This window comes from Carya illinoinensis, chromosome 3, assembly GCF_018687715.1.
Source record: "Carya illinoinensis cultivar Pawnee chromosome 3, C.illinoinensisPawnee_v1, whole genome shotgun sequence".
Classification (NCBI taxonomy): Eukaryota; Viridiplantae; Streptophyta; class Magnoliopsida; order Fagales; family Juglandaceae; genus Carya; species Carya illinoinensis.
This window is the reverse complement of record NC_056754.1, coordinates 17,890,451-17,907,819: the sequence shown is the minus strand read 5'-3', so window position 1 is coordinate 17,907,819 and position 17,369 is coordinate 17,890,451. Positions and strand designations below refer to the sequence as shown.

The window sequence follows — 17,369 nt, the reverse complement described above, 5'->3', positions numbered from 1 at the left end:
ATTACTACCCTTGTTTTTATATCTAAGCGCGTATGGCGACAAATTGGCATGTCATGTTTATAACACATCACGGATGCGCCATTGGTAGTGATCATTTTGATGATGGTGGGCCACTCTTCTGGGGCATTCCAAACTAAACAGTATTTCTATTATTACTTTCAAGTTTGATTCATGACAAGCTTAACGGCATCCAGCTGATCATTCCCATGTATATATAACTGCATCCTTGGCCTTCCAGATGTTCTCAATAGCTACGGTTGGAGAGAGATAGGGACATTGGCATGATACAAGTTTGGTAATTAAGTGACAATCAATAAGAAATATCAGAGTAATATTCTTTCAAAAAAAATTAGAGGAAAGAACCATTCCATTAATAAAATGAAAGAGTTACATGGAGTTCATATTAAGTAATATAACTTGTGATACCGACATTGGTACATTTGCCTCCCACAACTCTATACCCTCCACATTTCAAGCATAAGGGGCAAGTCTATTACCTGCCTCATTACATAGTAGTATTCTTAATTTTGATTTAACAAAAGAGACAGAATGATGGGGGATCAGGAGGTACCTGTCTATTAAGGCAAGAAAAGAAGGGGAAAGGGGGAGACCGAAAGTTGGAACTCGATCTCTAATTGTACAATAAACACATCATGTGAGGAATCCGACTCTTACCCAAACGAGGAATAGTGTCCTCAGGTAAGGATAATATGCACAAGTCTCATCTTCTTTTAACAGTGCACCAGATCTCATTGAAATAAGCTCTCTTTTTTTTTTCTTTTCTTTTCTTTTTTTTTTTCTTTTTTTTTTTAAATCACCATGGAAATAAGCTCAATCACCGAGCCAACCTTTTTTTGGTGACAGAAAAAATAAAAATAAAAACTTGATTGAATACTCACAATTAACGTTATAAACCATCCTCTGTCTGGCCACAGGTTTTCCTTGAAACTGGACAGCCAGGGTTAAAAAGGGTCTAGACTCTACATGCAACATTATACAGCATGATCGGGTTTAGAGTGTTGCATATTAGTGCCTTTTCCAGGGAAGAAACTTCATCAACCTGCCCACTTGCCCAAAGAAAACAATCAAAACACCATTTCATCAAACTCGACTGTGAGATTATCTTCACTCTCGATTCTGCCAGTGGATGATTGATTTCTTCTAATATGTAAATATATACAGAAATAGCACTGATTCAAGAAAATTGAATTTGAAGATTTGCTACTTCTTTCCCACAAATACAATCCTATCCTCTTTGAATTCCACAGGCAAAGCCAAAATGTATTTATACATTTGACGTGGTATGACAATGAATGTTGGTGACCCTGCTATTTATTTTACAAAAAAATTATGAAATCAACACATGAAACCAGAACCAACCGCAAATTCTGTCTGAAAATTGACAAGCACACAACTTAATATAGAAGTATAAGTACAAGGAAAGCTTAATCCTTCTGCCCAAAACCTCCATCTCAGAAAAGGTAAGATCAGGATTGAAAAATAATGCATTGAAAAATCACTACACTTCATAATATTGTCGAAAAACAAAATCTCAAGAAACCTATATACACGGACATGATAAATAACACAAAATGAGGGGAGAAAAATAAATCTCTTTTAACACATTTTCCCTGTAATTCAATTTTGCTGCTGATCACTAATTTCTTCACAAATGGGTCTTACTTATTTGACCACTGGAACTCTATTTCTAAATTCCGTGTGGGCCCACTTTTGCTTTGTGGCAACAGAGTGTACTCGCCAGCAACTGCTCCCAACATTACAACCCTGTCGATCTGGATTGTTACTTTTCCAAATGAGCTCTGCCATTGGATGAAAAGAGAACTAATCATTAAGATGCAATTTAATGGAAAATCAAGAGTAATAGGAGAAAACACTGTCTTCATATGTATTCTGGTGTTAGCTTCTCATCTTATGTACCTTCCCCATTTTGCTCTTGTTCTTGCAAGAAATATGAAGCTTCTGGCCCTTTGGCGGACTCTCAAAGGACCATGAAAAGCTCTCATCCCACTCTGGATTTGGACCAGTTGCAACCACCTGACAAATTAACATTTATGAAAAGTTATATTGGCAATAATCTGATAAGAGCAGCCAAATACACCACCAGGATGAGATGAAAAAGAAAAGGCTGAGTAACCTGTGGCATAACTTATAAATGACGTAATGATTAAAAGGCATCTCATGAAATACAGCTTTGTTCATTGCAATGTTGTGAGCAATGCCAGAAAACTTTTCATCCCAACCAAATATTTTCATTGCAAAGTCGAATCAAGAACAATCACCACAGGCTAAAGGAAATGCAAAGTAAATACGTTTGGCCTATGGCCTATGTCCATTTAAAGATGACAAGAATATGTATGAAGATGAAAAAAAGCAGCACTTAAACAGAGGCTCCCTCAACCTCAACGACAATAAGAAGCTTTATAAATATGTTACATGAGCAGGTCTAGAAAAGCCAATGACAATTATTAGCTTCCTTTGAGGCAACAGGACTAAATATGCAATTTCAGAAATTTTTGTGAATTATTTGGCCAAAAAATCAAATAATTTAGCTCTTGGTTTGGGGATTATCTTCATTTGTACTCTATAAAGAGTGAAGTATTCAAGGCAAGATTGTTCCCAAAAAACATATGTTAGATCGGAAGAACACAGTACGTAAGTAAATAAAAGCATTTTACCTGGGTTTGCCTTGGTGGAGTGTTGCCAAGCGTAAGCTTACAATAAACACTAGGGTTTCCCACTGACTGCTTCATATTGTTACCGCGCTTGATTATCACTACCAATGTACCAGGCAAACACTGCAAGAGAAATTCTGCCTTCTCCTGAAACCGAGGAGGGCCAGACTGGATTAGGTATTGCAGCAAGGGGATTGCATCTGCAGCAGCTATTGACTGGGCTCTAGAAACTTCTGCTGGACATGCTGACCAAGCTTGTCGGAGAAGAAAAAGCGCGTCCAAGGAAGCTTCTTGAGTTGCCTCTGAACCAGTTTTGAGGGATGTAACCAGATGGGGAATGCTAAGAGTTGCAGGCTCAGTGGCTCTCAAACGTGGGAAGTTACTGAAGAGAGCATTTAGAGCTTTCAAATACTCCTCATTCACAGTCCCAGTGGCCCACAAATCTTTTTCAATAGCAGCTGCAAGATGCAAGACCATAAGCATATCAGCCAACCGGGAAGAAGGAAAGAAACTGCTTGCATGACATAGGCATAATCCATCCAAGCAATAACAGGTACAAACATAGACCATATCATAGAAAGAAATGGCACATTGGAAGATTATAGAAGAATCAATAGTCACCATATTGCGCAGATTGGTAAAAGAGAATCACTTATCTTTTTTTTAATGAAAAAGTACATTAATTCTTTAATGAGCATAAAGGCACAACCCAGGTATTTAAGGGAGTACACATAAGACACACCTAGATAAATAGAGTATAAAGATCAAGAAAATCCTGAAAACTAAGCTGTTAAAACATAAATTTGCAGCCATACTCTGATAAAGGTGTATAAAGAAGAATTCCATTAGCTCCTCCCCAATCTTCTCACATTCCTTGAAACTTCGTATTTCTCTCCCTCCAATTACACTACATTAGGCAATCGAGTCATTTTCCATAAGGTTTCACTATGTTTTTGCTGCCAAATCGACAGGTCCAACACATATAATACCCACACCGACGAACCCAATACAATCCGAGAAGGCTGGAAATATCTTCCCATAAAGCACTGGCTACTTCACCATGTAGTAGCAATAGGTCCACTGATTCCAATCTCTCTCGCATATACAGGATCATTCATCACTATAAGCAATGTAAGGATTTTCCTTATTAGCTACCTCTCAAGAAAAGAACGTTGCTCTTAAGGGAGCCTGACTTTGCCAAATATACTTCCATGGGATATAGCACATGTAAAACATTTGGCTTCAAATGCTCCTCTCTTGCATAGGGCCCACCACATGCTGTCTTCTCTCCCGTCTAAATGAAAATAAAGTGCAACCAAACATAGAATGAGGCAAAGGGGTCCACCTCCCAATCATGTGCCGTGATAAATTCTAATTCTCATTGAGAGCCATTTAAAAGTTGCAAATCATCAGCCATCAAAGCATCCTTTTTTTTTTTTGATGTCGGGGAACCTCTCCAAGGCATGGCTCTTTGGACCCACCCCTGCAGAATAAACCCCAGTCCCGTGCACTGCACCCTAGGAAGTTTCCCTACACGGAACTGGTTAAATCGCTAGCTTTTCACCAGGGAGTGTGGCCCCAAAGGATTGTTTGCACCCATGAGGTGTTGAATCTTGGACCTTGAAGGGAATGAGACCCCAAGACCAAGGCCTTCACCACTTGGGCCAACCCCTTGGGGTTTCAAAGCATCCTTAACCCGCACAAACCAAACAACCAGAAAAGGCCCCTTAAAAGTTTTATCTCTGCAGTATTATGTCATAACTTTATCTTGGAATCGTGTACCACCTTATATCTGGTGTATCCAGAAAACTCCCCTCAAGCCCCATGGATATTTTTCTATGAGCTATCGTTTACGTGTTCTTATTCAAGTGCTAGTCAGCCTGAAAGCTGATTATTAGACAAGTAACTAAAATCTTCTTTGATTACTACTACAAAATAAAAATTAAATTAAATTAAATTAAATTTAAAAAAAAAAAAAACTGCAAGCAATGCTCATGTACAAGTATTGGTCAGCTTGAAAGTTACACTTTAGTCAAGTAACTAAAATTTTCTTGCATGTTCTACCACAACAAAGACAAATCTAAGCACTTCTCTTCTTCAAATGCTGCTCAGCTTGATCACAACCATTAAAAAGTATCTTAATTTTGTTTTGCATATTCCACAATAACACAATAAAATACTAAATATAATTTTTTAAAATTCCTCACCAGCTTTTCCCGTGAGTACAAAGCTCCTCAATTGGATTAGTACTCAATTTCATACTAAAGGTGCTTCTAAAAATGATTAAAATACAACTAGGCAAGTGTTCCTTGTATGCACCTTTCCTTTCAGTGCCTTCCTAAAATATCATTCAATTATAAAAGAAAGGGGAGTAAATTTCAATTAAATTTCTTAGGAAATTTGATGCAAAACTTGTGACAATTTCTAGGTTAAAGTGGAAACATACTTCATGAAATATGATTTATTATAAAATAGCCTCAAACATTCCCAACTGAACTATGTTCTTGGCAAAAGGAAGTTAGTTATAATAGAAAATCCAGTAAAAAATATTAAAATTGTCCTTGTGAATCAATGAAGTAAAAAGATTTGCACTGCAAACTACACTGGTAAGACTCAAGAAAATCGCCAAAATTAAGAGGACCAGTATAAGCTGAATCTCATGTTGCAGATAAGACTATTAAATATATTATCTGAAACGAGATTCAAGAGCACTCACCAGTTATAGCTCTGACTGTTTCACTAGAAGCATACTCTTGAATAGTATGATTAGAGAAGAGAAGTTTGACAAACATTGCTGCCTGTATGGATGTATCTGGATCACTCGAACCAATAAGATCCAATACAACCTGTACGCCACCAGCCTCAGCAACTGCTCTTTTATTTGAACGACTGTACATCACAAGGTTTTGCAGTGCACATATAGCTACCACTTTCATTTCTTCTGTAGGTTGTTCTTCAAGCACATTTACGAGAGCACGGCAAGCAGAAACAGCATCAGTGCTTCGAGCAAGGCCCTCATTCTGGAATAGATCACCAAGGGCCAAAGTGGCCAGTAACCTTGCTTGTTGAGCTTGGGTTTGTGGGTCCAAGAGGTACTGGGACAATGGTAAAATGGCAGATTTAGTAGCTTTTGTTTCTCTGATCTTCACATTGTTCAACAGTACTTCCAGCAGCCTTGCAGCAGTTTCCTCGCACTGATGACTCCTCAGAAGTTCCAAAAGAGCCTCTATGGCACCACTTTCAGCCATTGCTTCAGCACTGGTTGCATCATCACTTTCCAACACCAGAAGAGCATTCAATGCACCAACTACTGAGCTCTCTGAGCCAGAACGAAGCAACCTCACCAACACAGCCACAGGCACTTCCAAATAAAAGTCGGAACTAAATTGCAGAATGCTTGCCAAAACAGAAGCAGCAGATTCCCACAAAGCATGAGGAAGTGAAGGATCGGCTTGCAATATGACTTTGGAAAGTTCATTGACACCGCCCTCTTTTGCGATCTCATTTGGCCACGTTAGTGCCAGGCTTACAAGAGCCTTCACAGCTCTCTGCTGCAGTATGTGTATACCAGAACCAAGAACGCGTATAAGAGGACCAATCACTTGCTGTGTCACTGAATCCTTCTGAAGTCGTTCCTCCAAGAGTAGATGGGATAGAAGCTCAGCTGCCAACTGTTGCACTGCTGAAGCTGGAGAATCAAGTAAAGGTATAAGTGGCTCTATAGCTTGGTGAGAGGTCAGTGTATACTCATCACGACACTGTGGATGCTCTAAGATATTGACAAGAACTTGTAATGCACTGTGCTGCCCATCAGGCCCAAATTCCGGCCTTGTCAGCAACAGAAAAAGGGGCTCAACGACTTTTGCAGCAGATGGTCCTTTGGCAATGCTAGCATTATTGGTCAATATTCGCAGCAGTTCAGCAAAGGCAGCACAAAGAAAATCTGGTGCTTCATGGAGGATGCTGAGTATGCTTTCAATTATTCCAGCTTTCACCATTTCCATCTTACAAGCAGGCCTGTCTTTCCCTAACTTCACAAGAGCTCTAGAAATAGCCTCGTGAAGCATGTAATTCCTACCATATAGGAGGCCAACAAGAGGAATAACCGCACCATGTGCAGCAACTAGTTCTGCCAGTTGCTCATCATCAACAAGTTTATCCAACGCACAGACAATTGACTGCTGAGCAGGACTGAACTCAGTTACAAGAAGAGAAACCAGAGGCTCAACACAGCGTGCTGCAGCCATTGTGGACCTGATCCGTGTATTTCCAAAAAGAACGCCACACAATTCAGCAGCATCCCCTTTCAGCTCCATCGAACAATTTGATGAAAGGATCCTGCAAAGTACATCCACTGCATTCATTTCAACATCTGCAACGGCAAGGGCTCTCGACGGGTTTTCACTTAGTAACCTAACCAATGCAGCAATAGCAGCATGCTGCTCCCTCTCTGAACCGGTATTAAGAATCTCCACCAAGGGTTGAACAGCTTGTCGGGAAGTTTCAGCATTCCTAATATGATCAGCAGAAAACAGGCTTTCCAATGCTTTGGCAGCACTATATCTTGCACCCCGTCCACCTAAACGTAAAACTGCTACCAGTTGACTGACAGAGCCAAATGCAGACTCATGTCTCCGAATTTCAGCACTGCTGAATAGGATACCTAATAGATCAGTCGCAGCCTCCTCAGTTGCATCTTGTGGCCCAAGTGAAAGATATTTGGTCAGCGCTTCCAAAGCTCCTGATTCTACCATTACAATCTTATTTGGTGGACAGTCTTTTGCCAGCTGAGTCAGAAGTCCAAGTGCTAGAAATGGTGCTCCAGGACGATCAGGAATTGGTTTAAGCAGATCAACAAGGGCAGGTATTGCTTTCCTGGAAGTAGCACCGACCCTAATGTCGTCAACTCTGAACAACCTCTCAAGAGACACTTGCTCTGGATATCGCACCAAAGCAAATTCCTCTGACAGCTCCAGAAGATCATATATGTCAACATCAGCACAGCCAAGTAGGGAAATAAGCCCAACTGCAGCCCCAGAATTTGCAACGGATAGAAGAGTCCCCCTGCTACCATTACACACCAAACTGGTGATTGCTTGAGCAGCAAAATATCTGTTTGCTGACTCCTCTGACTTCAAGAAATTTGCAAGTACTGGTATACATTTCATGGTTGCATGTGCTCGTATGATATCTCTATCTTGAAATAAAATTGCTAAAAGTAGAGCACAAACCCAGGTGCTGCTATCTTCCTTAAAATCAATCTGCATGGATTACCATGGAGCAGCTACCATTAAATGAGGAAAAAACTCAGTATAAACACACTACTAGATCCCACCATTGCATGCATGACTAAACAGATGGACAGAAAATAACATTCTAAAGGAACAATGCCTTATGCAATTCTCAAAATTCATTATTTGGATGCACGATTTTCCAGTTATGGTGGAGTAAGAAAGCCAATTACCTGAGTGTACTGAGAAAAGCAGTCTGATATTCTATCAGTGAGGACTTCAATTGCTCCAGCCTCCATAATAACAGTTTTACTCTTTTCATCATGACAGGCAAGAACAGAAAGTAGCCATATTGCTAGGTTCACACCAGATATGACCAATGTTCCTCTATTGGATTTGCTATTCCCAGCTTCTTCTTTAGCATGCCTGTAAATGCTAATGGATTCCTTCTCATCATCACCCTGATTTCCCGAAGAAGGCTGTCCAGAATGAAGCATTGTAACAAGAGACTGAATAAGAGAGATACACAAATGTGATTGATTAAGATCTTCCACTACTCTTTGGTGATTAACTGTCGCAGCACAAATGAGCGCTGCAGCTCCCCCAATTTTGACCTTTGGGTTTGTGGAACTGATCACCCTTTGAGAAATTGAGGATATACATCCAGAGGCACAGGCAACTGTATCTCCTAAAACAGTAAACTGATCCCGGCAAAGCCGTGACAATATCTCAATAGCTTTATCCTGCAACAATGGTGCTGCATCAACAATAGATGAAACTATTGGGGCAATACTTTTTGGGAATTCAGCTAAAACTGCCCATGCAGGTTTTATTTGCCCACTAGCACCCTCTGATCTGGACAGAATCGCAAGTGCATCTAGTGCCTCCGATGTGTCAACAGATCCACCAATAATAGATTCTAGAAAAGAAACCAATGCAAGAACTGTTCCAGCACGATTCACACAGTCAGTTAAGGCAGAATCAATTCGGCGAGAATGGAGCAGACGAGCAATTGCTGCTGCCGCATGTGTCTTTCCAGAGACTGTTCCTTCACCCAGAACCCTAGTAGCAGGCAAAATAATTTCTTCAGGCACAGCATTCTCTGATATTTCACAATCTAAAATAAGATTTGCCAGAGCACATGTTGCCAGCTCAGCAACTTCCAGAACTGAAGAGTTAGCAAGCACAACCAAGGGAGACAATGTGTCTCTAGCAACAGCTGCAACATCCCGGTTCTCTTTGATTGAAAGAAATATTGCAGCAAGACAACGTGATGACTCTACCAGTATGCTTTCAGATTCAACATTAAGCAGCTTCATGGCTGACCAAAGAGTTTTAACAGCCATGTTACTTTCACGCAGGTCCTTCCTAGTTTCAAAAATTCCAGCTAGAGCTGATGCAGACTTAGCCTGAGTCTCTTCCTTAGTTGAGCTCAAGATTTTTATCATTGTCTCCATTGCATCATTGGCAGCAATTCCTTCACGTAAGATATCATTGAGGGGAACCACAGAGAGCATGCTTTTCAAGGCATCCAAAACGTAAACTTTAGATTCAGGTAGATCACTGGTCAATAATGCAGTAAGCTGGCTGATGGTTGCAGTATCAGATTTGTGGATTAAATGATTCAAAGTTTTTGCAGCAATTTCCTTCCCATTGGGACTTCCATTTTTCAGCAGCCATAATAATGCAGGAACAGCATCAGCACTTTCAACACATGCACGAATATCTTCACTGTGATTGCATAGGTTCCCAAGGATTGATGCTGAATCTTCCTTGGCTTTTGCAGACCCTGACTCAAGTATTTGCACAAGTGGAGGTATGCCACCAGCAGCAGTGATAGCCCATTTGCTTTCATCATTTTCGTTAGATAGAAGGCATAGTAATGCCACTGCACATTCTTGCTGTTGTTCTGATGAAAGCCCCAGAAGAGAAATCAATAGCTGGACTCCTTCACGGCCTTGCAGGGCACGCCACAGACTACCTTCATTGTTACAAAGAGTGAGAAGAGCTTTTATAAGCTCATCCTGCACTTCATTGGTGGCCATTGTTATCAAACCAACAAGCAAATGCTTTGCATCAGAGTTTGCAAGTTTTATTGACAGTACAGAATTCCCATACAAACTGGCCAGGGCTTCTATTGTACGCTCCTGCACAAGAAAAGGTAAGTGGGGTTTGAACTGCTTAAGCAAAGTCTGCTCAATAACCAGAGGATCCGATGCCCTAGTAGATTCTGCTGTACTATCATATATCATCAAAGCGGAAGCTAATGCTCCTAATGTGTCGGCAACTTGGGCAGGTGAAGTGCATGATTCAAGGCTTTGACCAAGGCTTGAGATGACGTATGACAAACCACCAGAAATGTTTGCTAAAGCACACATAGCATTCTCCTGCAATGCTTGGGCATATTCCCCCTGCATGAACTCTTTGGAAGGAGCTATGGTAGCATTTATCAAAGCAGGAATACCATTGAAATTAGCAATCTCCCGCCTCGCTTCTTTGCATTGGGCTGAAAGAGACTTAAGAGCACCGGCAGCTTCTGCTCGGACAGGAGCTTCATTTCCAGGTCCTAATAGCTTGAGGAGTTGTTTTGTAGCTTCTGCAGACAACACTTTAGAACAAAACGATGCATCCTCCATCATCATACATGCAAGAAGAAAGGACACATTTGCTTGAGTGCTCGACTGTCCTGTTGTCAGCAACTTCACAAGGACATCCACACCTCCAGCTTGAATTGTTGCAGTCCAGAATCCCTCAGTGCTGCTGGAAAGGTTCTTTAATGCTCCAGTCAATAAGCTATCAACTATATCCCCAGTCTTGATTCCTTTTGCTAGTTGCTCCCAGAGTGCAGGAACAACCCCTTCGGTTGAAAAAATTTTTGATCCAACATGATCCTTCGCACCACCTTGTGAAACAGCATAAATAGTCTTTGCAGCTGCAACTTGGCCTTCTGCTGAGCTGGACTTGAGTAGACCAAGCAATGGTGGAATGCATCCACCAAGCAAGACTTTTACTCGTAGCTCATTCTCCTTGCAAAGAGAACCTAAAACAGTTGCAGCCTGTATCTTCACTCCAAGTGAACCCGACCGGAGTAGAGAAACAAGAACTGGAACTGCCTGAGAGTGAGATCCAACGGCACTGAAAGCATTTTCACGTGTGTCAATAAGATCCAGCAATTGTCTCAATGAATACTCTTTCTCTTGTACAGAGGAGGAACTCTGACGCAGGTGCTCAATGCATTGAGCAACACTTGCTAATGTCCCATCTGGATCCTCCATGCTATTACGCTCTCTGCAAGAAATTAAGAAAATGAAAATTCAGCTAGAATCATCATTCTATAGATATAGCAAATTAACACTCTTCACTGACCTAATTATATGGCGATTTAATGAAGCTTATATCTATCTCGTCATATCAAAAAGCTCAATAATCTGTAGCAACTAATACTACTGTCATTATAATTCCCGAGCAGAAGAGTTTTTTGTTTTTTTTTTTGTTGGGTGGGGGGGGGGGGGGGGGGGGGGGGGGGCGAAAAACTAAGGTATAGGACTCTCGAATTAAGGAATGTAGTATGTCAAGTTCTCGGAACAATAAAGTGTCTCCTAGTCCAAAATCATATTGCCAAATCGTGCTAGAATCCTTCCAAATGTTTTTATGGTAGTTTGGTCCTTCAAAGTGAATCAATGTTTTGATCTCCAACACTATTAAGTTGATAAGGTTGAATCCAGAAATTACCAGCTGGATGGTTTACAATAATAAAAGCTGATCAGATTGTCATAAAGAGAGCATCTTTGTAAATGAAAAATAAGCCACATAGCAGCAGTCTCAGCAGATCTGCAGCTCCTATTGCATGAGAAAACTTTGGGGAGCGCTTCACCTTGTTCTAGATATTTTTATTCCTTTCTGCCATTTTCTTAATTTACTAAACAGTAAAATTATTCTTCTGCGACTTATCACTGTTAGCCAATTTAGGGCTGAGCTGCTATACTTTAGCAAAAAAGCTTGTCAGTATAGCAGGACTGAACTGACCTTGATCTTATAACCGAATGTGGAGTAGGAGGTTCTGAATCTTGAGCTTTGGCATCGCCATTTCTTTCCTGCAATCATAAGATGAAAGCGAAAAACAATAAGCATGACATATCTTGTAGCATTCAATTGACAGTAATGGCAGAAAAGCATTGAATATTAATGAAAATGAAACAAAAGTTTCAAGCTAATAGTGTCAGACTTAGAAACAATAAATAGGGCAGGTATAATCATGCCTGTCCAAGGGTCCAATGAATATAATAATCCATTTTTATAAGTACGAAAATGATAGTCCATTGGAAAATAAAAAGTTAAAGTTTATAGAATAAAATGGAAAAAAATGCAGGTTTAATCATCCATTATCTATAAGTAAAAAAATTATGTTAACAGTAGGAAATTGAGAAAAATAATAAAAGAAAAAAAAAATCCCGCATTCCAAAAACATTTGCCAATTTTGTTTCCAAACTTTTAAATTTTTATTTTTTATAATGTACTTAAATTCAGCAAGGGGCGCAACCAAATACATTGGAAGCACACTGGGGGGTCTACTATTGGCCCAGCTCAAATCATAGGCTAAAGGGCCACAACGACCCAATACTCTTGAATAACAGATATCCGAATAAACCAATTGGCCCTCCTGGTTAGTAGGGTCATTTCAATTATCTAGGGATAAACCTCACGGCTAGATACCGTGTGAAGGTAATCTAATCAGTCTTAATCCAGTGAACCTCTACGCCTATATATATATAGGTAACAGGTAACTCCAAAATCACTTCAGATCATATACTTGAGCCATTGTACTTTACATTTTACTGAATTAGGCATTGGAGTGGCCACAAGCATCCAGTGTCATTCACCTTTTGACTTACAGATTGACAATATAGGAATGAAGAAAAAGAACATAATACGATCAAATCTATAAAACTAGAGGAAAGGAACTTCAAGCAAAACCATTATAGACAGGACAGATTGGTCAGAATTTCAAAATTCAAAAAATAAAATGAAAAGGGAGATTGGGCGGCCAATCAGATCTCACACATTCAATCCACACATATCCCCCATTCAATTGACGTCACAGGGTTCATAGCATGCAAATGAAGTATCAAGCATGCAAGAAATGGAAATATATTAATTGAATTTCTTTTTTTTTTTTTAAATACAGATTACCAGATCATTAGAGGGAAGGCTGCCGCCATTGCTGGCGGCAAACCTCCAAGCTAGTGTGGCCGCCAGTTTCGGTTCACGCCAAGATTCCAAAGTAAATCAATCCAGAGCCCTCCCGTTCTCCAGATCTACCCCCGAGATCCAGTCAGAACATCAAAGAGCTTCCTGCCCACCCAACCATACAACACCGTAAATCCGAGAATCCCAATTCCAATTGAACAAAAAATCACTCCAGAATGTTTTGTAAGCCAAAGCATCTATAGCTTTGCTAGCTCACAAAATATAGAGACAGTAACAATAACTAAATGAAAGAAGCTCAATCATGCTAGGCTAATAACAATAGAGATCAATTACTCCGCTTCAGTTCCATTTTCTTTTATGCTCTGTTCGGTTGTAAAATTAATAAGGCAGGGCTACAAACCGAAAGAAGACGGCAAAGAACCTGAATTTAGTTTTATCTCGATTTCCTCGGCAGCCAAACAGAGAATAATAGAAATGGAATGTAGGTAAGTTACGAGTCTTGAACAGATTTCAGTGAATTCGAAGAAGGAAACAGTAGATCGAGTAGTAGAGAATAGAAGACAGAGACTCTTTAGTCGCAGTCAATGAAGAATCAAAAATGGGAGAAAATGCATGAATCCGGTACCGGACTTTCGCAGGATGCAACAGAATGGCATCGGATTTCGAGAAATTTACAATCTTGACCAATGCATTAGCTATACATGGAATAGAGCCAGAGAGGGAGAGAGATGCAGACCTTCGGAGAGTAGTGGAAGCTCTTTTGATGGAGAGAGAGAGAGAGAGAGAGAGAGAGAGAGAGAGTAGCTTTTTTTTTTTTTTTTTGATAGGAGAGAGAGAGAGAGTAGCTCATTAGCCTGATTTCACAGCCTCAACGTCAAGAGGGCCACCGACAAAGTTGTAGTAGCGCAGAGCTTGACGGCTTGCTTGGCTTCGCTTGGCTCCCATTCGGCCAAGAGCCGAATAAGGGTAAGTTTTTTTTTTTTTTTTTTCAAATCTCTTCAAAGAAAGAGTTTAACGTTACGAGTCGTAACGTCGTAAACCTGTCGTTTAGATGCCCATCTCGACCGTGGTGATCACATGGCCACCTAATATTAACATATTTATTAAAAATATATATTTAAATAAGAAATATAAAAAATTTGAAACTTTAAGCTCATTTTATTATTTTTTTGTTTATAATTTTAATTTTATTAATAAATTACTTGATATTAGGTAGTAATGCCACATCAAAATAATTATATTAATAATAAATTTTAGATTATCAAATAGCATTATTTTAACGTTAACAATCGAAAATGGGTAACAATCTCCCTCTAGAGAATTAAGTTTTTTGTTAAATGTTGTGTCTAGCAATATTGATAGAAAATAGGTGACAGTATGTTATAAACTTGTAATGTAAGAGTTTTTATTTTGAAAAATTAATAATTAAAGTTTTATAATAAACCCTTTTCTTTATTTTTTAAAATTCATTAATTTTCATAATTATATATTTAAAAAAATAATAATAAAATTATCCTCGACCACCACACAGAGACCAATGTGATCAGAAATCGCCCCAATTAGTGGCGACTTCTTTTATTTCAAAAGACTCATATCTTATTGACTTGTAATAAATGAAGTTGTTTATTAACCAAGTTTCGTTTAAATATTGAAATAAGTTGAATTGACTTATAAATAATAATATTTTATGGATTCTTCTAAGATGTGTTTAATTTTTTAAAACTGAGATGGATTTAATTTTTTGTATTGAAATGCATGAAGTGGGTGAAATGCATTTAACTTTTTTATAAGAAGTTGAAAAAATAGTGAATCACATTAATGATTAGTTTGAGATGAGTTTAGTTTAATTTAACAATTAAACATAACCTAATTCTACTACTTCCCATGATTTTTAGGGATACAGAGGTTATATTCACTAATGAGTGGCTCTACAGCCACATGGAGGATCCCAATTAGGATCTTGACAGTACAAAATATATTTTTTTTCATGTATTATTTTAATGCCGTTAAATTTTTTAAAAAAAATTTACAATATTATTAAAAAAATACTTTCTTAATCATTAAATAAAAAATAAAGAAAATAAAAATAAAAAACCACAATGGTTATCATTTTTGTTCACTGATCTATCACATTCATAAATTCAACATATTTCATCTTCAACTTTAAAACTTGCAAGCAGCATTTTTATAAAATAATAACAACTAAGATTTAAAAAAATAAAAAAATAAAAAATAAAAAAGAAAGAAAGAAAATATTTAACTAGGTATAATCTTGATAATTAAGTAACTAGTTGTGTATATTATAATACTTTATTATTGAAATAACATGTGATATATAAAGAAAAATGATATTTATAATCTTAAAATATATAAATCTCATGCAATTCCTTTAAAAAGAAGTGAGGTATACTATTAAAAAATTAATATTTTTTATATAAGTTTTAAATTTATCAACTTTTTTTAAATGAATTTACACAATGTGTTTAACATTACTCATATATAAACTTTCATAATTTAAAATATAAAAGTATAAAATAAAATAAATAAAAAAAGATATTTCCAGTCATAAAATATACAATTTTTTTAAAAAAATAAGTAAATATAAAATTTATAAAAAAATTTAATTTTTTAATAATTGATGCCTCTATTTTTAGAAAAGAATCCGTAACTTCATTGCAATTTACAAATTTGGAAACCAAAGAAATACCATGGTAACTAATATCTTCTTAGGAACAAGGTCGAGCCAAGCCAAAAGCAAAATTGAGAATATACCCACGTGGATCCTCTCTTCCTCGCTTAGTTGGTTGAGAACACATATATTCTTTTTAAAATTATCATTGACAGAAGGCAATCAGTGGTTTAGACAGTGAGATACACCTAATAACGATAAATACATTTTATATTCATTAATCGTTTAATCAGTATTCTCGACGTAATGACGAAACTGCCGTTTTAGGCCGATCAGCTGTTTGAAGACGCTGAGCTTAAGCCGTGACAAAATGGGTATTTGGTTAATATGATAATGAAGATTAGTGTTTGAGAAACTTTATGCAAATCTGAAGATTAATCCAATTTTCTACGTCTTTGATGTGAGACCTGAGGAGATGATTAAGACAGAATAACAGTTATTAAAATTATGTAAACATGAACATTAGAGTTTCTATTAGTTTAGTTGTGTAGGCCATATTCCTTTAATAAAAAGAAGAAGAAATAATTCCTGGAAGTTGATCTTTCAACCCATACGACTAACACAGTAAGTTCATACCAAAAATATGATAATCGATAGAGACTGTAATCACATCATTTTTCTTGCATTGTTAGTTAGAGAAGGGCGTGTTACTTCATGTGCAATTTTCAGCAAAAATAATGGTGGTGGGCACTGAAATGTGCCTCATTCCTACCTTATTTTAATTACAAAAGTTGAGGAGGTGGGAGAAAATTGTGTTCAGTGTTGCGACCATTTTTCAACAATATTGAACGATCTCAAAACCCAGATGAATGGGTTTGGCAGCTGCTTGGTCCCTATCAATGGGACATATGAAGGACTGTTTAGTTTGCTGGATTTTGTTGACCTTGATAGCTCTGTCAATCCAAACTTCTTTGTTAAAGATTTCATATTGGATCCTTTTTTCTCTTTTTGGTGGGTAAAATCCCCCTTTTTTTAACTTAGAGGCTTCCATGAATAGCTCAATTCCAATTTCCCATCGAATCAGAAGAATATTACAAAATTTTTATAAAATTCTATTCTTTTTTTGATACATTTGAAGAGAGGGGTTTCGAACCTCAAACCTCAATTTAGGAAGTTGGAGATAATGCGAATCAGACCACTTGGCTTTGGTAACATCACAAAATTCTATTCTTTTATACCTAATTCCACCTTTGGTTCTTTCCCACATTTATGGTACAAATTTGACATAAAAAATGAATTTGTTTCTGTTCAGAAAGTTAACATGTCAAATTTATTAGACTCCCTCCATTCGAAATTCCCATTAACTTCTGTCCTCGTCTAATCTCTCGGATTCAACACTGAAACTGTGTGTTCATCAGTTCATGTAGGAGTTCGATTGGTTTGCTGGGTTTGGAGTCTGCTCTATATAAACCGATTGCTATTTGCTATTCAATAGTAAAGCTGTGAATAAATTTCTTACGAACTTAATTTCGTGGAAGGCTGAGATAACAGTAGTGTCTCAGCTCTATTCTCTGTCATTCACACACGGACCCATTATTAACCCAGGCT

The 17,369-nt window shown here is 37.9% G+C and overlaps 1 protein-coding gene across 3 annotated transcripts; it reads right to left on the bottom strand.

Moving 5' to 3' along the window:
• Positions 1–1,386: 1,386 nt before the first annotated feature.
• LOC122303577 (protein CELLULOSE SYNTHASE INTERACTIVE 1-like) lies at positions 1,387–14,012 on the bottom strand. 3 transcript variants are annotated; one of them, XM_043115410.1, is made up of 8 exons: positions 13,869–14,012; positions 13,115–13,276; positions 11,951–12,018; positions 8,158–11,212; positions 5,410–7,954; positions 2,697–3,151; positions 1,939–2,055; positions 1,387–1,820 (listed from the first exon to the last, which is right to left on the bottom strand). In XM_043115410.1, exons 4-8 carry the CDS (start codon positions 11,197–11,199, stop codon positions 1,680–1,682), a joined length of 6,300 nt encoding a protein of 2,099 aa, XP_042971344.1. In that variant the 5' UTR covers positions 11,200–11,212; positions 11,951–12,018; positions 13,115–13,276; positions 13,869–14,012; the 3' UTR covers positions 1,387–1,679. The 3 variants fall into 3 exon arrangements, with proteins under 3 accessions (XP_042971344.1, XP_042971346.1, XP_042971345.1); XM_043115412.1 differs by having other exon boundaries at positions 13,758–13,883; XM_043115411.1 differs by lacking the exon at positions 13,869–14,012 and adding an exon at positions 13,554–13,862.
• Between the last annotated feature and the right edge of the window lie 3,357 nt (positions 14,013–17,369).